The sequence below is a fragment of the Micrasema longulum genome, unplaced genomic scaffold (genome assembly GCF_059751315.1).
Source record: "Micrasema longulum isolate JH-2025_06_02 unplaced genomic scaffold, ASM5975131v1 h1tg000237l, whole genome shotgun sequence".
Lineage (NCBI taxonomy): Eukaryota > Metazoa > Arthropoda > Insecta > Trichoptera > Brachycentridae > Micrasema > Micrasema longulum.
Window position 1 is genome coordinate 368183 of NW_028277442.1, and position 25178 is coordinate 393360.

The window sequence follows — 25178 nt, forward strand, 5'->3', positions numbered from 1 at the left end:
GGGGCGAACTCTGTATAGAAGCGATTATGCGCAGCTTACCATTATATTTGACTAACCATAATAACGTTTTACTGTAACTTTATTTACAGAAAAACAAATAAAATAATTAATATTTATTTTAAATCATTTCCACCGTTTGTATTTTTATCCTAATATAAATATTAATAAAGCGCGCCCAGCGCCTGCGGTGAGCCAAGAAACTAGCCGATTATTCCAGCTTATTTTTTCATACAAATAAGTATATTATATTTTGAATGTGCGGGTTTTTACACCTAGATTAGGCTAGGCCAGTTGACATTTCAATTAAATACCTAATATCGACTGAATTCATAGTGTTATTTTTTTATATATTTTTTTTAATGAGTTATGAATTTAAGTAATGGATAATAAGTATATCTATATAATATATCACAAAGTTACGTCGTTTGAGTTGATTTCACAGATGAGAGTTATTGTATCACACAGAACCACAGAAAAATATTAATGTAAGGATATATTACTTACATTATATTATGTACCTTCTATGTAGGTGCAAATATATGTTATTTTTTTTATAGCTTACCTATAAATAAAATCACCATTCGCCACTGATAGATCGGTGTGTTATTGATTCGCGACAAAATAGTGTAGAATAGAATGGCACTTGGATAAACGAAGAGATGTGTACCCAATCCAATGCTTGTCAAACGCGCTTACCACTTCACAACGAAGTGGACGGTCAATTATATCACTAGCTTATTATTAGAATCTTTGAATTGATACCAAAAGAATTAAAGTTTTGTGACTAACAAGTTGTTTTTGTAACGACTTGAGGTAATTATTTTAGCCGGGTACAATGAACCTTGGGTAGAGGTGATAATGTTTACTAATGGAATTTCAATACATACACACTTATAATGGAAATTATTGCTATTTTTTATTCGAATGTTGATAGAAGTAGAATAAGTAAAAAAATAAACAAAATACCGAGAAAGATAGGTTATGACCAAATTCAACAAATCTGTATGCGAGAGGGTAACATGAGACGAGAACGACCAAGGAAGACGTGGCATGATCAGATAAACCAAAATCTTAAGTCTGGTCATGTCAAAAGCAGACAGAACCGAAGGGCACGTGTGACAAAATGTATGAATGCTGAAGAAGCTAGGAATATATATACAATTTTTTATTAAATTTTTATTATTTATATTTTTCTATAATAATTTTTAATATTTTAATTTTTCTATTATTATTTTGTATATTGTTTTTAATTATTTTGTATATTGTTTTGATTATTTTGTAAATTGTTTTGATTATTTTGTATATTGTTTTAATACGTAAATAAATATTATTGATTTATATATCGATATTAACACGGAATTTTCTAACAAGTCGGGTCATAAAAAACATATAATTGTGTCCATGATAAAATTGTGTAAAAAAAAATATGTCAAGATAGACGTGTGTGGCGGTCCATTCTCTCAGCCTACCCCTACGGGGAAATGGCGTTTTGGTAGTAGTAGTTGTGGTGAATGTGAGAGGTAAATTACGTTTACTCCAAGTATGATGAAATTGGCGTAACTATCGAAACCAAGTTTTTGGACAGAGTATTATGTCACGTATATTTTAATCGGGTTGTGGTCCCGTGGCTAGGTCGTGGATCAGAGGTACGACGTTCGAACCCAACTTAACCAAAAAATTCATTCCCATTGTCTAGTAGTGAATTATTTACAACTCGTTGAAAATAGCCCCAAAATTGAAATTTTTGGGCAAATCATCTATTTGCGGGTGCCTTATCACGACCCCCCGACGTTGGCGATCACTACAGCGAAAGCATCTCCGTCCTGCGCTACTCCGAGGCCTGGACAACTGCTTGTTGAATGTACTCGCCATAGTGATTCCTGGGAAAAGATGACCAGAGTGGTTTCCCGTTGCCTTCTCTAGTAAATTTTCTGTCGAGGTTCCTTTCCTTAGCTGGTTGGTTCTGGTTTGGAGGCGCCAGAAACCCGCCTTTCATCCTTTCGTTATATGCTGTGATCACACCGTTATGAGTGTGATTCCATTGCCCAGGGTTCGCGACGTGGACGCTAATGAGTTAGACTAGTCAGTAGTGTTGCCGGTGGAATGCACCTTGGCATTTGCAGCATATAATAGATTCACACCCTCCAGCAAGATGTAACTCACTGCGACCCTACTGATGGTTCCAACCCCAACCATAAGAATGAAAAATAAATAAATAAAGAATTATTCCTATATTATTTAATAATAAATATTTACATATTTCGGCCTCGTGTTGTAATGGTCGGCGCGTTTGCCTACCATGCAAGAGGTCTCGGGTTCGATTCCCGACATGGTTGATGTGAAATATTTATTTTAAAGGATCTTTTCAAATTAGAATATTTTATATATCAAAAACAAAATATATGAATATTGGGAAAAAAATAATATCCCAGGGTTACAATATTAATATTAATAATTTTAATATAAATTCTGTGGACGAAATGAAGTATCTCGCAGTCTACTTGGATAGATATTTGAATTCTAAAAACATTCTTAATATCAAAATATTACAACAGAGATGAAGAATATTTAAGATAAGGTAATTTAGAAGTCTAGGCATCTACAGGGCTTATGAACTGTCAATGGCTGGTTTAAGTGGCCACTTTACACACTGTGTAACATTCACCATTCTGCCTATATTTGAACATCTATATTCCTTCAATTCTTTCATCTGTTGATGTTTGTGAAGTTAAAGAGCTGAAACCTTTATTTATGCGGGTAAGATTCATCTAATTGAATTGTTTCACCTACATACTAGGCAACGCCTGAAAATATTATTTTTTCAATTTCTATACTTCTTCATGGACCGGGTAATTTATCAACAATATTTTGAGTTTGTCCAAATTTTTGTAGACAAGGACTGGATTCAACTCCTTGGGGAGCTGTTTATATTAACATGTTACAACAGAGATGAAGAACATTTAGGAGAAGGTAATATATATAATGCCTAGACTTCTATATTACCTTCTCCCAAATGTTCTTCATCTCTGTTGTAATATGTTAATATAAACAGCTCCCCAGGGAGTTGAATCCAGTCCTTGTCTACAGAAATGTGGACAAACTCAAAATATTGTTGAAAAAAAAAAAAAAATGAATATTGGGAAAAAAATAATATCCCAGGGTTACAATATTAATATTGATAATTTTAATATAAATTCTGTGGACGAAATGAAGTATCTCGGGGTCTACTTGGATAGATATTTAAATTCTAAACACATTCTTAATATTAACATATTACAATAGAGATGAAGAACATTTAGGAGAAGGTAAAATATATAAAAATTAATATTCTTATATATATAACAATAATATGTCCACACATAAATTACTGTTTGTCCATTCTTTTTTTATGTAATGAAGGAGAAATTAAAAATAAACAAATTCTTCAAAATAAGGCGATGAGGATTATACTCAAAAGAAATATCTATTCTAATGTAGTAAGAATGCACAAAAAAATTGGCTTGCTCACAGTAAAGCCACAAATTAAATATGATAATATTTATACATAAAATAATTAAGGGGATGTATAAAATAAAAACAATAATAAAATTTAACCAACAATGTCATACATATGAAATAAGGGGTACAAAAAATATAAGATTACCATTGAGGAGAAAAACAGAATCTCAAATTCACTGTACAAGGGATTGAAGCTGTACAATGAGTTACCTGAAAAAATAAGGGCAATAGAAATATTTCAAATTAATTTGAAAAAATATGTTATTGAGAACTAAAAAAAATAAAATTTTAATATTATTAAAAGTTCATATTAGTTCTTAAGATGTTATGAACTAACTTAATAAAGCATAAACAAATAAAGTATAGCACTGACCCCCCCACCCTTAAGAATAAAAATAAGACACAAGTAGGTACATTAAACGTCACGCCTAGCTGGCAGTCGAAGAACGACTAAATACGCGTCGGCAACAATGACTGAGCGTTTGTTCATGAGTAAGGTGTCATCACTTCTGAGGGCTCAGGGCAGGTCTATATATGAATATGTCAATAGTTATTTTATTTATTTTAATTTATTTTATTTGGGAATTCAACAGTTCTACATACATATTTTTAGTAAACAAACAGATATAGTGTATAAACTCAGAACTAATAACAGATTTCCACATAGTATACAAAGTTGGCAAAGAAAATATATTACATATCAAATAAATACATACAATTTATACATATAAAAATGTTATTCTCATGTACTCAATTTTTTTTATTTTTTTTTATTTAATGCACAAAATACACAATTTTACATAGCCACAATTATATGTTTTTTTATGTCCCGACTTGTTAGAAAATTCCGTGTTAAGTCGGGACTCTTCGATATATAAATCAAAAATAGTTATTTACATATTAATATTAACAATAACATATCAATAATCAAAGATTTTTTAATATTTATTTTAAGAACATTAAGTTACTGTAAATTGGGCGGGATAAGGACAAAAATGCTTGAAGAGAGGATAAGGAGGGGAGGGGAGGGGAGATGTACATATTTATTATTATAATGTCTACTAAGTTACATAATACATTTTTAGTGTAAATTTTAAATCTGACAGAGTGATGTTTGTGTAATCTATATTTTTAAATTTTGTATTGTACGTTGAAAAAGTCCTACGAAAAAAATCATTTTTAACATACGATGTTTTACTTATTGGTGGTACCGTCTACAAATCCTGGCTGGCACATGTATTGTTATTAAACCAAGCAGCTCTGTACAGTCAACCATTCCTGTCATAATTTTGTAAAGCAGTAGTTGGTCCGCACACACTCTGCGGTATTGTAGAGAAATGATTCCATGGAAGGTGGAGGCAGTGAGAGTAGATACATACATGTTATTTGTGTATAATAGACAGTGTTCGTATGCAGTTCATTAGATTATGAAAGAATGTTTATTTCGTTCTTATCTCTCCCGTCGTGCCTACCGGGGAAGTCCATTATCTTGAATAAGTGTAGAGTGTTTCTTCTGGCGAGTAGGTTCAATATCGGCCGTGGGCAGGCTAATAGAGTTTTTATTTATTATTTGGGAAAAAAACAACAGTTTTTACGTATATTGCATTCTGAAAATAAGAATACAAAGAAACTAAAATTGTAAAAACAGTCGATATAAATTTTCCACAGTGATGTAAGCTGTTTTTTTTTTTTTTTTTTTTCAATATACATAAGAGGTAAAACAGAGTATTCAAAAAATAAAGCATAATTACATAGCAATGAAATACACATAATAATAGTAAAAAAAGTAAACAAAAATCTCACAAAGGCATGGCCTGTTCGTGGGTATACAAGAAAATGTTCTTGAATTTTTGCTCCCATAATAAATAGACGGATAGAATATTTTTGTGTAACATAAGAAAGAGAAAATAAAATATTCTGTAAAAGAGTATCTGGTATTTTTTTTAAAAGTAATTAAAAAAGGAAATATTAAAAAAAAAAAAAAAAACATAAAAATATACCTTATTATTAAAGGGCAACAAAATATACAATAAAAAAATAACATTTTCAGGCGTTGCCTAGTATGTAGGTGATATAATTCAATTAGATGAATCTCACCCGCATAAATAAAGGTTTCAGCTCTTTAACTTCACAAACATCAACAGATGAAAGAATTGAAGGAATATAGATATTCGAATATGGGCAGAATGGTGAATGTTACACAGTGTGTAAAGTGGCTACTCAGACCAGCTAATGAGCACTGTAGATGCCTAGGCTTCCATATTACCTTTGAAATGTTTTTGTTTTATAATTGAAATATTCTCTGTTCATACACTGCTTGTTTTCTCAAATCAAACGGTTTGCGTAGGTAGTAAAAAATGCCCGCCCTTATTCATGTGTATGTAAACTGTATATTTATTTGACAAATTGTAGTCTGCATTACTTTACGGGCTGTTTAACAAATTACGTAGTGCTGACTGTAAATATAAGTTTGAAGTTAATGGATAGAAAATAGATCCACATTATCCGCACAAGCCGTACTCAGCTAGCGAATTGCCCTATTAATGGGTGAATTCTGACTTGCATTTGTACGGCTTCTGGGTGTGTAAAACAGTGCATGAGATTTCGCTCTAGTATAGTTATTGGGAACATACAAACTGATCTCTTTCAGTATATTTGGACCATATATTTTTTTTGTGAAAAACTGATTTCTTCAGATTGTATTAAACTTCAAAGTGATATTCAAAATATAATTCAATGGAGCAAACAAAACAAATTATTCTTCAATGTTTCCAAATGTTTTGTAATGGCATACACAAGAGCATCCAAAACTATATACTATCGTTATCTCATGGACGGAGTGAGGCTTGAAAGGGCTTCAACGTCCAGAGATCTCGCGGTGTTGTTTGATGCTCGGCTATCTTTTAATCTTCATATAGTTAATCTATGTACTACTTCCTTAAAGTGCTTGGTTTTGTTCTTAGAAATGCCAAGATCTTTTCTAACACTCAGATAATGAGGACGTTGTATAATTCCTTGGTACGAAGTCGTTTGGAGTTTAGTTCCATTATTTGGTCGCCACATGAGGCTCGATACTCTTTAGTGGTGGAGAGAGTGCAGAAAAAAATTCTGCGCTATCTGTACCTAAAATAGTGTGGATATTATCCTTGACTCTTCCCAACCGACTTTTTATTGGTGATGCTAGGCTATCAGTCATTATGGAGGAGGAGGGACGTTCATGTGGGTGTTCACTTTTTCCAGGTGAAATTCTGATGGATGTAGGTCTGTTCGTACCTGATTACTATCTTCGACAAAGACAGCGTTGATTGTTTTACCTACCACGACGCAGAACCAACCTGCCAATGGTTATGCCGGTTGGTAGAGCAATCTTGCCACTTAATCGCATCGCCTCGGATGTCGACATATTTCACGACAGTGGGCCTTCCCTTAGGAAAGCACTTTCTAACTTTTAATTTTTCTTTTTACATTTTGTTATATTATTTTAATAACATAACTATCTCCTGTAATTTGTGATCTATTATTGTATTTAGAATGAATTGGTTCTTTTTTCTGTAATGTTTTATTTTATTTTATTTTATTTGGGATTTTTACAGCTATTACATAAACAAAATAATTAGAAAAATCTTAACAATACTAAAGCCAATTAAAAAATTCCACTGTAAATATAATGACACATAATATATAAGAAAAGAAGTTTAGTAATTGTATTTGTGTGACGTTTGTATTCATGTGTATGTGAATGTGTGTATGCGTGAATGAATGAGGGAGAGGATACATGTGCGTGTGGGAATGAATGAGGGAGAGGGTGCGTGTGTATGGGTGCGTAAGTATGAAAAAAATATGCGCTTAAAACTGGTAAATTGTATTAAAAATGTTCTAAATATCTAAGAAATGTTTCCCAAGAAAAAATTGCCGACGAGATTCGAGGGTGATGTAATCCAGCGTCCCTGCTAGAAATAATGATGAATACATGAATGCATAATTATTAATTTCTTTATGATTTAAGTATCGCAGAAATGCATTTGAACCATCTCCAATTTAAGGATGTGTATATAAAGTGTTCACACAAATAATTAAACGTATCTTTCCAAAGTTTAGCACCTTGAACAGAAAAGGAATCGCCGAAGAATTATGTGGTATGTCGAGGAATGGCGAGTTATAGATTAATCGGAAGCTTTGTTTTCATTGTGTTAGGAAGAAAGAAAACACTTAAAAAAAAAAAATCATCTTACTAATTTAATGCCCTCCGCGACGAGTAGCAGGCAGTATGCACGCCCTTAAAATATGTAAATAAACTGTATATGTATGTAAAGTGTTTAAATAAATAAATATTTTTCGTGATATTAATTGTTGTTTTTTTTTTTCAGTAAATCTTAATGGAAAAGCTTCCGTTTCGATGGCGGACTTCGACATGATCAGGGTGCTTGGTACTGGAGGTGAGTTTATTGAATTATTTTTTAAGAAGCATTCCGATCGATAAAGGAAAATGACACAAATTTTGAACTTTCATTTATCATCGCTAATTTCATAATAACCCATGTCTATATTTATATGTCTCTGTGTCCGGGCGGAGAATACGGTTCAGGGGTGGTATTCTGAATATTCTGTACCCCCTAGAGAGTGGTTATTTGGGGATTTTTATTTTTTAGTGTGACGACACTTTGCTTTATATAATGTACTGATGAATAACGTCAAATGATATAAAAAACTGGACAAACGAAGACGGTTTGGTCTTGGAGAGCACTTGAGCAAGGCTGCTCAACCCTAGGCCCGCGGGCCACCCTAGATCGCCTACGAATTTTAAATGGCCCACTTCGAGAGTATAAACAAAATATACCTTTTTTTTTCAATCCCTTCATAATCAGTTTGACTGAAATAATTAGCTTAACTGCCAATATTCAGTTAGAACTCACTAAACTTCAAATTGCCCTAAAAAACCTTTTTGCCGAAAAAGTGCCGTCGAAATTATAAAAATTTCTCGTACCAAAAGAAGAGTTTCCTTCAATAACTGACCTGGCCTTACAGTTCTTGAGTAGTTTCGGATCAACGTTTGTGAAAAGGTTTTCAAAATCTTAATTTTGTAAAAAATAAATATCGCTTATCACTAGCAGAGCAACATATTTGTGACATGTTTATTTATTTATTTATTTACACCTTTTATCAAAAACACAATTTAACATTCACTTTGCCCAGCTAACAAGGGTACATACCCCGTTCCAAGCTAGGCAATTACATTCTTATAAATGATAATAATTAACAAATTAATAGAGAGCACAGACTAATAAAATATAAACTTACTCGTTAACACATTTTGATACATATACGTACACACACACGTACATACACCAATGCGCATACATTCATAAAACATAGCTCTTACTATAAAGTGTCATTAATTTTGAAGATGTGTTTTAAATTGACTTAATTTTTTTGTCTTATATTTCACTTAAAGATTCTTCTTATCGTTTCTTTGAATCCCTTAAAATATGAATGTGTATATTTATGTTTTTCCTTTTTTTTTTTTTTTTTAAATGTTATTACTATTTTATTTTATTTTTACATCTGAGCATGTTTTTCATTCTTTATTTCAATTCTTAATTTTTAATTACTCTTACAAATTTTCTTCATTATTAATATTATTTCCATTTGTAAATACTCACTACAAACTACAAACTTTAAAATATCTTTTTTTTTACTTAAATTTTAATTTTTAAACAACTTTCATTTATGTTTTTATTTTTCCTTCTCTTTTTTATATTTTCATAATTAACCTTACATATAATTGCTTTATATTATGGAAACTTCACTGGTCCATTAGAGTTAAATCTAATTGTGTAAAATATTAAACTTTGTAACTGTACTGTATGTTTCCTAAAAAAAAGTAAATAAAAAAATTGTCAATTTATTTATAATGCGAAACTTCATGATTGCCACCTATATATATATATATATATATATTTTTATTATTCTTTATTTTCATTGATAAAATATATTTCTTAAATAATAAAATCAGTTTAGTTTTGGGTCCGGAAAACGGTAATACGAGACCTCGTTTTTGTTGATTTTAGTAAGGCGTAATCTACTAATTAAAAACTAAACCTGTATTTAAATACCTATTCATAAAACTGCTCTGTTACCACATAACTTATTGACATTAGTGGGAAGTTGAATTTTTGTGTTGCATCGACATACAAAACCTTGGCACACAATGTGTATTATATTTAGCACTAGTATATTGTCAACTAACAAATGTTACTTCCTATTGATTTTTTCACCAAGTCAGCTACCTGAATAATGCGATCAAGGTGCAAATTTCTCTTACCTGCTCCGATTTGTCTCCATAGATACCTTAAGTATTTTTTATTTTTATTTTCTTTATTGTAAAAATATTACGTGGAGACGATATCAGGCTTCATAAGGTGGTAACCGACGTCGTCAGGCTGATGTCGGTGACGATGTAACCCTGTATGTACGTATTTTTATTATTATAATTAAAATGCAGTTCCACCAAGAAATTACAGTAGAAAAACTCAATCCATTCATAAGGTGAGACCGACTGGAAACAGAACAGCCCAGATAAACAGCTATTCGAAAAAAATCACAAAACAAATTAATAACAAACCCCCTCTCGTCATAGTATAGTGTAGATTTTTAGTCAATTTTTGTTTCTATAAAAAAGTGTATACAGGGTGTTCTTCAAACCCCGTCACACACGAAACCACGATGATCAGTATGGGCAAGAAGACATATTGGCACATTAAAAAGATATTTGGAATGAAAAAAAAAGGAAAAATAAAATATTAAAAATGACAAATGGTTGCTTACTTCTGCAGGGGAGAAGCTAGGGGGGCGCGGCCGCGCGGTTAACGGTGTGTCAGACTACCCCCTCCAACCTCATCGTTTCTCTCCTGCAGAAGTTAGCAACCATTTGTTTTTTTTAAATATTTTTTTTTTTTTAACTTTATTCGTTCTAAAAAAATATTTTAATGTGCCAATATGTCTTCTTGCTCATACTGATCATCGTGGTTTCGGATGTGACAGGGTTTAAAGAACACCCGTATACGAGTGTGTTACAAAAATAACGGCAATTTTTAAATGTCGCGGGCATAGAATTAAGAATAGTCCAGAAGGAGCGTAGAATCATATTTGAATACATCGGACTGTGTCCAATAATTCCCCCACTTCGACACATTTTCGCCGCGCGCATACTTGAAGTCACCGAGTAATATTGCCGGATCGCGAAGAATATAACCATAACACAAATGTAAAGTAAAAAAAACATTTTTTTAATTTTTCTAAAATTTTATTGTGCACTCGGAAACATTGATTGACACAACAGAGTAGATAAGTAAAGGGTCATTTAATAAGAGTAGTTGAATCAATGAACTTTGAACTTAAAATATAAAACAAATTTTATTTTACATAAAACGGATATTTTTATATCATGTTAAATAATATTTTATGTTTTTTTTATTTTATTTTTTTTATTTATTTATTAATAAAACATATAAGACATGAATATCATGATATTATATTCCCAGGAGTTGTACGAGAAAACTCATTTGGGACGGCACATAAAAAAAAATAGTACATTTCTTGTAACAATACATAGTATACATTTAAACAATAAAAATTTTAACAATCTATGAACTTAATATTAAAAAAGGAAAGAAAACATTTAAACAATCTGTGAACTTAATATTAAAGAAGAAAATAAAAACATTCAAACAATCTGTGAACTTAATATTAAAAAAGATAATGTCGGCCAAATGTCCACCACAGAGTTGTTCATTCCGAGGTCCAATTTTTATTAATTCTCTCATCAGAGATGAGCAAAGTAGGGTAAAAAAAATTACTACCCTGGCAACACTAACGAAATGTCCATTTTGATTTCTTCGACAATCTGACAGATGGAAAAATTATTTAATTTTCAAGTAACGTATTTGCTACTTAAACATTCATTTGTTAATTACACATGAAATGTGATTGAAATTAAGAATAGTCTAGAAACCGCATACGCTCATCAAACAGAAGGCAACTCAACTACTCATAAATGAGTAGGTTTACGTTTTGACCCATTAGTTTCTTTGTAGACGTCGCTCAGTACGCAACTCCTGATTCGAATTTAACCATGCCGTGTTGTCTCCTTTTAAAGTGTAGAAATACTGCTTGGATCTTAAAGAAACAGGATGCAATCACATTACATCTGTAATTTACAAATGAATGTGTATATGACAAATGCATTACTTAAAAATTATATTATTTTTCCATCTGTCAGATCGTCGAAGAAACAAAATGGAAATTTCGTTAGTGTTGCCAGGGTAGAATTTTTTTTTACCCTACTTTGTTCATCTAATAAAAGAACTAATGAAAATTAGACATCGGATTAAACAACGCCGTGGGAGACATTTGAACGACATTATCTTTAAAACATCAAATATTATTTAACATGACATAAAAATGTACGTATTATGTCAAATAAAATTTGTTTTATATTTTAAGTTCAAAGGTCATTAATTCAATTACTCTTATTAAATTACCCTTTACGTATCTACTCCGTTGTGTCAGTAAATGCTTCCGCCCGCGAAATAAAATTTTAAAGAAATTAACAGATTACTTTTTTTTTACATTACATTTGTGTTATGATTTTCTTTTTTTCCCATCAATTAACATTACCCGGCGACTTCATGAATACGCGCGGCGAAAGTAAGGCGGGGTGGGGGAATTATTGGACACAGTCCGATGTATTCAAATATGATTCTACGCTCCTTCTGGACTATTCTTAATTCTATGCCCAAAACATTAGAAAAAATTACATGGCATGAGCCAATCGATATGGCAACATCATCAGCGACTTCTCTGATTGTGATTCGGCAATCGTTCATAACCATTTTATTGACTTTTTTTTTTTTACTTTTTCATCGGTTGTTGATGTGCTGGGGCGTCCGGGCAGTCGTCATCTTCAATGTCTTCACGGTCATCTTGGAAAAGCTTATACCCCTCGTAAACTCTTGTTTTACTCATAACAGACTCACCCTAGGCCTTTGTTAACATTTCACACACTTCGTTACACTTTATTTATTTTATTACACAAAATTTAAAACTAATTCTTTGATGCATTTTTTTTTAAAAACGAAAATCGCCTAGCTTATAAAAACACGTCTAACCTTAGCGGCTGCCACAGACAAAAGTAAACAATGAATACAGTTGGAATTTTTTGTATACTTTAGGGGCATGTATACCAATATAATTTATTTTTTTAAATGACAATCGGACTCTGCAAACCCGCGAAATTAAAAAAATTCCGTTATTTTCAGAACACGCTACTATCTATTTTTTCAAACTAAACAGTTTGGGTAGGTAGGAAGAAATTCCCTCAGGGCAATGTGCCCGCCCTTTCATGTAAATTAAATGCATATGAATATTTTTTAAATTTATTTATTTAAACGCTTTTTAAACTTTTACATGTTTTACATACATATATACAAATAAAGACAGACATGTATTTTACAAAGAAGTGGCAAAAAATATATAAATGATTTTTAGAAGAAAAATAAAAATATCATCTTTACATATTAGTATAAAAGTGGAAAGAACAGAAGTGCATTTTTAAACATGAAGACAGAAATCCATTTTACACAAAGAAAGGAGCAAACATAAAAATGAATTAAGAAGAGAAAGAAAAATAAAAATTAAATTAAAAAAATCATTACATATTAGTTGAAAATATATCAGGATACATAATAATACATACATGTTTTGCAGTGGAGAACAGGAGTACATTTTTGCGCATAAGTTGTATTAAAATAATCTTAAAATTAGAAGAATTTAGAAAAATACTTATTTAGAATACATATATAAGTCAATAAACGGTAAACAATTTAAATCAACATAGTATTATTTAGGTATTACAATTTGAAGATAGTAAATTGATACACTGCCTTTTAAAATTCAAAAGTGTTTTATTAAATATATCTACGTCATTTGCGTATTCATTTGCAAATGTATGAATTCTCCTTATTGGCGAGTGTGCACTGTAGTTTGTTGTAGATACATTTACATAGAATAGTTTATTAAATCGGGTAACAATGGTCAGATCGTTTTCCTACCATGCGAGAGGTCTCGGGTTCGATTCCCGACATAATCTATTAACAAATAATAAATAAAACCACTAACATTAGGGTCCCATAGCCAAAAAAAAAATAGGGAACCGCTGCTCTAGGCATTTGCATGTTTAAGTGATTACCTTACACTCTGGGTAATATTCACCATTCTGTCAAAATTTTAACGCCCCGAATTCTTCGAGTTCATTTTGAGTAATTTTCTAAGCTCAAAATGAATTTCGCGTAAGTATATCACAAAATACTTCGCTCGTAAGGTCTATATTCGCCTGTTGCGCCATACTGCACCATACCTGCGCAACTCCTTATGGCCCACGCCACCTGGCGATCGCCTCTTGTCATCCCTTTCACTCTCGAACGGTGCCCGTGTGGTTTTCTCTTTCTAAGGCGACAACATGACATGTGTTAGACAGATGCGCGATTTTAAAATGGCTGACCGTTAGATCGTGCTTTCGATTAAAACAAATATTTAAATTTACTTTGCAAATATAATGCACATTGGCGGCAATGCATTGGCCTTTCTATCGCAGTGTACAGTCCATTCAAATCCTTAATTATCTCTGCCTGTGTGATAAGAACGTTTTCAAATAAAATATTCTAGTGTGCCTACTAACAAATACGAAATTTGTATGTTTACTCGGTTCAGCAAATCACCTACTAGGCAGCGCCTGAAAACAATATTCCAATTTTTATACTTCTTCTTTTACCAGGTAGTAACTCAACATTGTTTGATTATATCCAAATGCTTGCAGACTGGATGTATTTCCTCCCTAGGGAGTTGTTCATATTTAAATTTATTTCAACAGAGAGGGAAAACATTTTTGAGAAGGGAATATGGAAGTCTAGGCAAGGTGATTTGGTTCAGCCGGATGAATCTCACCCACGTGATAAAGGTTTCAGCTCTTTTACTTCACAAAAGTTAACAGATGGAAGAGTTGAGGAAATGTGGATGTTCAAACATGGGCAGAATGGTGAATGTTACACAGTGTGTAAAGTGGCCACTTAAACCAGCCAATGACAGGTCATAAGCCCTGTAAATGCCTAGACTTCCATATTTCCTTCTCAAAAATGTTTTCCCTCTCTGTTGAAATAAATTTAATCTTGAGACCTCGATTTTAGCTAGACATAATCATTTCGACGTGCAGTTGTCTTTTTTAGACAGTATCTGCGAGAGCGTCACATAAAAACTATGCTCAAATACCTATTTGTCAAACTGCTCTTCCACTGCATATCCTCTTAAACGCACTGTACCTATCTCTAAAAATGACAATTAAGTTAAGTTTAAGTAATGCTGACCCCAAAGTTTCGAGTTCACTGAACCTATAGGCCCATTTCACACGCATCGTCTAAATCTACGTGACAATTAAAATTAGGGTGGATTGATATTTTTTACATTTTTTGTATTTTTGAAAAAATGTCTGTTGGGTCGGATGAAGAATACAGTTCTGTGTGTGAAATAAAAACGGAATTCCGGACGAGTGTTTTTGACGGATCTTTCCATGGATCGCTGTGTGCATTTTAGCTCTTCCACATTTCTTTTTGTAAGGGCCATGGCCTCTAATGCGTATGTAATCATTTTTTTATTTTCTATTGGAATTTTTAAAAATATTTTATTTAACAAATTTACGGACATTGTCCAATTTAAACAATTTGTATCAAGAAAAACAACAATAATATAGTAACAAATAATCGAAGAAAAACAACAAAGAAAAGCAAAGACAAGTTAATACATTTATTTATTTATTTGTACTTTTACATTGTTTGTATTCTTTTTTCATACATAATAATGTTCCCTCACTGGGGTGTCCCGTGCCGAGGGAAACATTTTACAAAATGTGAAACATGCCTAAGATTAGCTATTTAACAAAGTTAACATAATAATAACAATAAAAAAACGTGATTAATCCAATTAACCTAATTATCATTAACATAATAAACAATAAAAAAACAAAAATATTAATAAAAAACATAACCAATTTATATAGACCAATTTAAAAAAAATTATTAACAGTGCATACATTTTACCTATTTGGCTTGATCCACTCATCGATCAATTGATTTTATTTGCCCAGTTTTATCTCATGTCCAAGATATACTTAAGTATTCATATACTATTATCTCGAAATTTATTCACCCAAATATATCAATTGCAAATAAATAATAACGTATCCTTAACTCTATGAGGCCGAAAGCCCCGTGACAAGTTGGGAAACGACGTGATGGAAAGTGGAAGCGTCGGTTCCTCGCTAAATAAGACCGTTGATAAATATATATATTGTACTCGAGCGCTTTCTGCCTTTCCCAACACTAAAATATATTGCAATCGCGCTGTAGGGGTCACTGCGCCCATAATAACTGCCTTTTCACATTATATATTTTTATGTATTTTACTCACAAACGGCAAATAAATCATGTTTTATTCGTTTGTTTACTTTGGAAAAACAATAAAAAATGTGGAGACTGACCGAAGTTTCGGTTTCGGCAAATTTCTGTTTCGGGCAAAAACCTCGGCTCAGCCGAAACCTGCGGTCGGGGTGTGTCGGAATACGTTCGTCTGTACTCGGGTAAAAAAAATTAGCACAGCGAGGAACTTCAGCCCTACGGGAAATTGGATAAAAAAATGTTTTTACGCGCGGTAAAAATTAAAACATTAAATTTTACGGCAGTTTCTTAAAAGTGTACAAAAAAATATATTTAAAAATAAACTCTCTTTTGTTTCCCAGTTCGCCCGCACCTAGAGTATTCCTCTGTTATCTGGTCTCCATATTATGATGTTCACATCAAGAATATTGAAGCAGACGGGCGCCGTGGCGCAGTTGGTTAGACGGCTATCTGTGAAACTGGCGTCGCGGGTTCGATTCCTGCCAGTTGCAAGAAAAAAATCCAAGAAAGATTTTTTTCTCAATTGGTCTGGGTGTTGTGGTGTATTTTTCATTACCTTCTTCCATATCCCCTCTATCCCACCTGCTGACAAGCCTCAAAATAGAGGCTTAGCGGGTTATTCCTTTAAAAAAAAAAAAAGTTCAACATCGATTTTTGAGAAAGATAGGCTAAAGGTGAAGGCTGAATCCAGAGACCAATATTCGTATAATGAGTTAGAAACTACCTTAAATATATCTTATCTTTAAGACCGTCGAAATAAATCCGACCTTCCAGTCCTATTTAAAATTCTCAACTCACTCTTTGATGTGCCTGAACTACGGAGCTCAATAAAATTAAATATCCCAACTAGAAACCTCAGACAAAACTTACTCTTTCATGCCGATAAGCATAGAACTAACTATGGTTTTCATTCCCCTATGCCCAGAATTCTTAGGTCTGCCAACAAACATACCAGTCTTGATTTGTTTGATAACAAGTTGTCTTCTTTCAAACGATCACTGAATCAAATTCAATTATAAACACCTGTCTCCCGCTTCCACTCCCATCGAGTCTACTACATACCATTGTGTCTTTATACTTTCTTATCTAATAATTTTCCATGCATACATATGTCCTGAAAAATGTCCATTGGGCGTATATATGAATAAATAAATAACATATGAAGCCACTAATTATAAGAGAGTAATGGAAGATTTCTGGTTTACTTACCGTCAATGGACTAATCTAAAATAAAAGATATTTGATTGTTGTTCATTAAATTAGTTAGTTATTTTATTGCCATTGTCTAACGTAAAAATTAAAAGTAAACTGATTTTGTGTTTTTTTAAAATTTTTATTATTATTATGGATAACTTATACAGCGCTATTTTCGTAATTTTATACCTCAAGGGCGCTTTACAAAGTGGTTACATAAAGATATAAATTTAATTTTAACTTTTAATTTGAGAAAAATAATGTGTTTTGTCACCACATGCTAAGTATTTATTCAAATTATTTAGAGAACAAGTGGGTTTTAAGTTTCTTCCAAAACATCTGCTGGGAGAGCATTCCATGCCGTAGGGCCTGTGACCGCAAATGCGCGTTCGCTGAATTTAGTGCGCTGTTTGCGTAGAGGTTTAATAACTTTTCCTTTCGACGTAGATGTAGCTGATCTAAGCGTAAGGCGTCTGTCAGCTAGTTCATCTGGAATGCAGAGTTCCCTTAGATATTCTAGAGCAGAGTTGTACAGTGAATTATATCATAGCGCCCTTGAGGTGATTTAATAATAATAATAATAATTTTTGGCTGATTTATATAGCACCATTTTTGTAAAAAATCACCTCAAGAGCGCTTTACAATTGTATATCTAAACTTACATTCTAACTAAACTTAAGTGATACATTATATTTCCAGATTTAAAATTGAGGGTATGATAGTTTAAAGAAGTGGGATTTTAGTTGGGATCTAAACTGACTGGGACTGTCGATGATTCTCACGAAAAATTCACAAAAAGCTTCCCTCGGTATAATTGAAAATCATAAAGTAAAATCTATGAAACAACTTTATGTAAAAGCTTTGTTACTATACGCACATAAACATTATTTTCTACCTTCCGTTACAAATACAAGAGTTACTAGATACTCCACCCTGATGCTGCAAAAAAATAAATACATCCTTCGGTCAAAGAGGATTGGCCTACTACTCTGTTAAAGTGTACAATCTACTTCCATTATCCATAAGGACAATTAGTAAGATCTCACAATATAAAATTGCTATTAAGAAATGGATAGTGGAGGTGGGTTGCACACGGATCGATGAGTGGATCAAGCTAAATAGGTAAAATGTGTGGACTGTTTATGAAATTTGGTCTATTGGTCTATATAAATTGGTTATGTTTTTTATAATTATTTTAGTTTTTTACTGTTTATTACGTTAATGATAATTAGGTTAATTGGATTAATTACGTTTTTTTTATTGTTATTATTATGTTAACTTTGTTAAATAGCTAATCTTAGGCATGTTTCACATTTTGTAAAATGTTTCCCTCGGCACGGGACACCCCAGTGAGGGAACATTATTCTGTACAAAAAAAAATAATTCAAACAATGTAAAAGTATAAATAAATAAATAAAAATATAAATCCGCCAAATTTATTATTATTATTATTAGATTGCTCCGAACAGCAAAACATGAATTGTGGCAATGGGGTGATATTTCTAGGTACCCGAGATCCTAATCAGCTGAGGCCCGAAGGGTTGATTAAACGAGGCCTGTAGGGTCGATGAAACGAGGCCCAAAAGTCCGAATTATCCAGTATGTAACCTATACTCCTTAAAATGTAACATGATAAGAATGACAGTTGTCAGAAAAAGTGACGACATAACTTAGTAGTAACGTCAAAGGAGTTATTTATATTGACACACGAAAAATCATTTGTATCTGGCGTGTTAATTTATTTTTTTAATACAATGCTTAAAACATAAATCAACATTAATATATAAAATCAGCTTTAAAACTGAAAGAAAACTAAAATAAACCTAATTATTAACGACGTTCTTACAAGGTTACATCATTTTGCAAACACGTTAGAGATGGGACAAATTGATCAATGTAAATTGATCGAATAAAAAAATAATTCATTTGATGTTGTTCATGAAAAAAGTATAAATGTCTCATTTTTTGGTGAATAATTGTGTTAAACACACTATAATAGGCTTGTTTTTGCGTTTTTTCTATCAATTATCGGAAACAGAGTTTCATGATTGCATAAAATAACTGATAAAATCGATTTGATCAGTGATCAGTAATTTCCCATCACTACTGAAATTAGTTTGACAGCTGTCTTTCTAATCAAGCTATATTTTAAGGACTATAGTGGCACAGAATTTTCAATCCAATTTTGTTCCGAACTGCGCGTCTAAAATTGTGAGTTGTCGTAATGTATCGCTCGTTATAGAATATACGAGTAATAAAAATAAGGAGTCACCTTAACAACTCTAGCAATGAACAGTAGCGTATATTTAGTATGGTACAAATGGCCGGTACAATTGTAATTATATTATTTTTTACTCGCCACTATACTCGCATTGGGGTGACACACTGAACGGGTTCTTTGACCGCTCCGGGCGTTTGTAAATCCAGGGGACTTTATTAATAATAATAGTTTATGAACAAAATTACAATATCTTCATCTACTATATTTTTTTATGGTAAATAGGTATCTGTGGATTATATTAGGGTATTAGAAGCAAAATTAGAGATCTCCGCCAAAAACAGACAATTAGTTATCAACAAATTACAACAGGGATGGAGAATACCTTAAATAAGGGAATATGGAAGTCTAGGCATTTACAGGGCTTTTGACCTGTCATTGGCTGTTTTAAGGGGTCACTTTACACACTGTGTAACATTTACCATTTTGCCTATGTTTGAACATCCATATTTCTGCAATTCTTCCATTTGTTGATTTTAGTGAAGTGAAAGAGCTGAAAATATTTATTTTTTGTTTTGGAATTCAACCATAAACAAGTACCTACTTAAATTCAATATTTTTTTAATATTTACTATTTTTATATTCGGAATTTAATCACAAACAAGTACCTAGATGAAAAGTATTTTTCCAAGATGATAGCAGGCAAGCCAACGTTCGGGCAGGACAACGTCTGTCGGGTCCGCTAGTTACATATAAAAATGTTATTTTCATGTACTCGTAAATATTTTTCAATAATCTAAGAGTTTTTTTTTTTTAAGAACAGTAAGTTCTTGTAAATTGGGCGGGATTAGGACAAGGATGCTGCAATAGGGTTGTTGATGGTTGGAATAAGCTGTCACAAGAGCTGATCTCAATGTGTAGTCCCAATGAGTTCAAAAATTGACTAGATTTGTTTAGAAAAAGTTAAAGTGCGCCAACATCTAACTTTCGTTAAAATAGATTTAAGCATATCAGCTTTAAGCTGCTCGCTCAAAATAAATATAATAATAAATAATAATAATTATAATGTATGATTATCTGGTTTTTTTGTGTTTACTGTTTGGTAAACAAATAAAAAAAAAAAGTTAATATTGGGCGCTTTTCATAGGGGTTTTATCAGAGGCGTGCACACCATATAGGCAATACGTGTAATATATTCATGGTAATCGAGTAGGTTTGGCAGTAGGCAAATGCGCTGCCACCCCCCTTGTCCAATTTAAGAATCAATGAACCAGAGAGAGAGAGAGTAATGCTCTTTTGACCTACAACTCTCAGTCAAACTATCCTGGAGTCTAGACTTAAAAGGCGTCTAACACCTTCCAAAAGCCTACCCCTTTTTAGAAACACACAAAGGCTTTAAACGAATCAAATTATCTCATAGGTATTTTATTAAATTAAATTAATAGTTTTAATTAGTTATTTATTGTTAAATTAAATTACCTACTACCTAATTAAACTCTATATTAACGTCTGTTTCCTTTAGTAGTATTCATACAAAATAAGTATGGTATTTTCGAACCTTTTTTTTTAAACCAGAATGATTCATTGATGAACTTTAGCCGCGATTTTAATGGAAAATTACGGACGTCATACATTCAACATGACGGTATAGTTGAAGATAAATTCTTGCGAGTGATTACGAAGATACACTACCGATCCTCTACCTTCTACGTTTTGGCTAGGTACATCAATATATCTCCTCCTTTCCTCTTTTTTCCTTTTTCCCATTGAGTAGTAGTTTTGATTTAAGGTTATTTATAAACAAATACGTTTATTTCTATTTTTATATATCTTTAGATTTTTAATTTTTATTTCCTATTGAATATGTTTTGTAACTTGAATTATAAAAATAAAACTCTTCTTTTATTGGTTGGTTGTAAGAAATTGCCATTTGGCAATAAGCCCGCCAATGTACAAATAACATTATGTACAAAAAGTCAAATAAAATAAAATAAACTCAATATGTACCAAGAGGACGCGTACGCCACAGCACACATAGCTATGCACTTAAATGATTTACGTTCATTATGACGTCATAATTGAAGATAAATTCTCCCGGGTGATTACGAAGATACACTACCGACGCTCTATCCTCAAGTTTTGAGATAGGTACATCGGTATGCACCGATGGGTTTAGTACCCCACTGTACATATATCTACTCATTAAATGTGACAAAAGTTTTGATCCACTGAGCAATTGTTTGCTTAAATTACAATATATTTGAGGTAGCCAGTTTTTTTTCTTAAAAGCGTAATTAAAATATGAGAGTAAAACAAGTCAATTTTGAAGCCGAAATAAATTCTGACATAACTCTCAGTTCTTTATCAAAACTGCTAGATGCTGCCCTATAAACATACAGAAGTATCTAGCCGTAAAAAAAAATGGCCACCATAAAAAATATTTTTTTTTATTGTATTTTTTCCACCTTTGTGAGTGTACGTATCGAAATGTCAAAAAAGCCGGCTTTCTCGGTAGATAAATACAGGCGAAAGTTAAGCATACCGTCTGGGTAATTCTTGAAATTCGAATAAAAATCATGTTCTAGCCAGAATTTTTTGCTTTAATTGGGATTTATTTGAGCTTATACTCGCTTTGAAGTGGTCACTAAATCACAGAAGCCTTTTTAAAATATCAATGAAAACTATATTTAATTTTAATAAAGTAAGGAACGCGGAGTAAATTTCCGGGGTCATTCATTAGTTGGATTCTATCGCATGACGTCGAGATGACAAGTCGGTAGAACGTACCGAGGTAGATAGAGATAGTAGTATATCGGTACATATTGTCTCGGTATGTACCGATGAAGATCGCCTTCGCCTAAAAATGTCTTTGTCGGTAACCTGTAATTAAATATGTTTAGAGAAAAAAAAATGTATACGTATTCTATTTTTCATACAGTAAACTTAATTTGACTTTTTACGTAAAATTTAAGAGAAATGTTACCTTTTTACTGTAATTCGGGCCCAGGTAAGTTAATTTTTCCGTATGAAAAACAGAATATGTATACAATTGTATGAATCGCCTTTGGACATAAGAAATATAATGTAATTGCTCCAAAAATATTAAATGATTTATTGCCAAATATAAAAGACTCAAAATGTAAAACAAATTTTAATACGAAATTAACTGCACATATAAATAGTGAAGCGAGAGATTTTTTTGAAAAATATATGTAAATCAAAAAACGTAGTACTTTAGTTAATTGGTACACATATTATTACTATTTTTATATATTTCATTGCTTTATATTTGTTTTTTATTATATATTTCACCATATTATTTTTTTTAAGTAACATGTATTCTTAGCACATATATATACTTTAAATTTGTATAATAACGATTTTTAATTTCTTACATTTGTTTAGCTAGGCATTTATAATTAAGTAGTTTTTGTTTTTTTTAATGTTTTTGTTTTATTAGTATAAGACTACTTATTTTATTTTATTAACATAAACGGCAAATCCGCCTTTTACAAATATTTATAATACTAACATATTTGGCTTAATATATATTTTTTTTTTTAAAACATAAATTTCCTTATACCCAAGATTTATAAAAAAAATTAACCTAAAAATTATACAGCATATTCAGTAGAAAGTTTAAACAATTCAAGAATAAAAGTACAAAACAAAATTAAATAATAAAACATTCTACAGTAATACAGCAAGAAAATCATAAGTACCGTTTCATACAGCTGGGTATAAGATACATAATATTATGAATACATTTCATATAATTCAATGCTTATGCTCTAAAAGATAAAAAATCTCCATCTTAGAACAGGCTGAGGAGCCATGTTAGATGGAGACACTCAACAGAGGACACCCCGTTTTCATTTTATATTAATTAGTTTTATATTTATTTATTCATATTTTTCGCTTACAAACTATAATTAATAATAAAAATAATGTGACCTCACTGGGGTTTCCCGTGCCGAGGACACTTAACAATTTAGTTTTTTTAAATTAAATTTGAGAATAAACAAAGAAGACTAACTTAAAAAACAAACATAATTAACAAATATTCAGACAGTTTTAAAAACAAGGTATTTATGTACATCTATATTATTTATATTACAAAACACACAATGAAAATAACAAAAACCTAACATAAGCTATACAGCTGTGGAGCAGTCAATTCAGTATTGGTATGGGCGAATGAGACACTCCATTTTACTTCTACCTAGCTCTACTATCCATTTTTTTATAGCCTTTTTGAACATTTTCTCTTATAGATTCCCTGTTATTAAATATGTATACTAATTGTTAGCAATACATTTATAAAATAAATTTTAAAAAATTCGCATCGTGTTTAATTACAGGTTACCAACGAAGAAACTTTATTTTTTTTATTCACAAATTTAAACTTTTTCGTACTTAAAAATCGATTTTACTTTATCGATAGTCGAAGATAACTCCCATTGTAATCGGAACCCAGATGCAAATTTTGATGTATTTGCACTGCGCTAAAGATGAAAGAAACGAAAGTCCCACGCGTTTTTTAAACTGTCTGACCGCCTCTTAAGACACATCTGTCAATACTTGGATCATTTAAATAATTTGATCGCATGTTTTCAAAACGAACCTAACGTCGAATTCGAATCGGTAGAACCGGGCTATGGACCCTTTGTCAAGTCGTGGACTCTTGGATCAGCCGAATAGCCCTCTGTTTCCTGCTTGTAAAAAAAATACGGTGGTAACAGTATTAATTAGATTAGAAAAGTTACCGGTTCTAGATTGTGGTTATTATATATAATATCCTCTTTACCAGCACTTTTGCTGTTTGGGAATATTTCGTACCAATAAAATGTGTAATGTAATATGTCAACAACAACAACAAACCATCACGCCGTTTCCCCGTAGGGGTACGCAGAGAGGATAGAACGCCATAACACTCTATCTTGGCATACAGACCTCGCTTCCTCTACATTCATACATCTTCTTATGCACGCACGCCGATTATTCCTACTTTTGACATGTCCATCTTCAAGTATTTGATGGACTCAATCGTGCCATGTCTTTCTCGGTCTTCCTCGTTTTCTGCATCCATCAACATTTGCATCGTAGATCCTTTTAGCCGTTCTTTCGCTGTCCATTCGCTCTACATGTCCAAACCAACGCAGCACCCCTTTCTTGATTCTGTCAATAATGCATGTCTCAACCTTACACACTTCACGGATCTCGACATTTGTGCACCTATCATACATCGTTTTACCACACATTCGCCTGAGGGATCGCATTTCGACAGCATTCAACCTACTTTCATCATTATTTTTCCAATTCCATACTTCGCTCCCATACATTAGAGTTGGAACTAGAACTCCGTTGTGAACTGCTAGTTTAGCCTCCTGCGATAAACATTTGTTTGCCAAAGTAGATTTTAGTGCACCGTTCACCCTGTTCCCGGCACTCACCCTCCTTTCAATATCTTTATCGGCCTTTCCGTCCCTAGTAAACATACTTCCCAGGTACACAAATTCTTCTATCATTATAATAAAATAAATAAAACAACTTTTTTTTAACCACTATTTTTTTTTTTTTTTCACCAACCGGTTTCAAAGCGAACACGCATCTTCGTCAAGGTTTACGTAACTAATGAATTAATTCTTATTTTATTTTTATCATGTTAACGTAATACTACACGTGGACCCAATAAATCAAGTCAGACACTGTATTAAAAGTACTTCATTTTGAAAATAAAATATTAAAATTAGACAACTTAGAAA

At 32.1% G+C, this 25178-nt stretch overlaps 1 protein-coding gene across 12 annotated transcripts in view; it reads left to right on the forward strand.

The window, feature by feature from the left end:
• The window catches only part of LOC148283450 (ribosomal protein S6 kinase alpha-5-like), a 151579-nt gene that overhangs the window by 34636 nt on the left and 91765 nt on the right, over positions 1 to 25178 (forward strand). For all 12 annotated transcript variants that reach the window (XM_088243855.1, XM_088243856.1, XM_088243853.1 and 9 more), the window contains exon 3: positions 7866 to 7934. In XM_088243855.1, coding sequence (XP_088099981.1) covers positions 7866 to 7934 — 69 coding nt within the window. The remainder of the gene's footprint in view (positions 1 to 7865; positions 7935 to 25178) is intronic.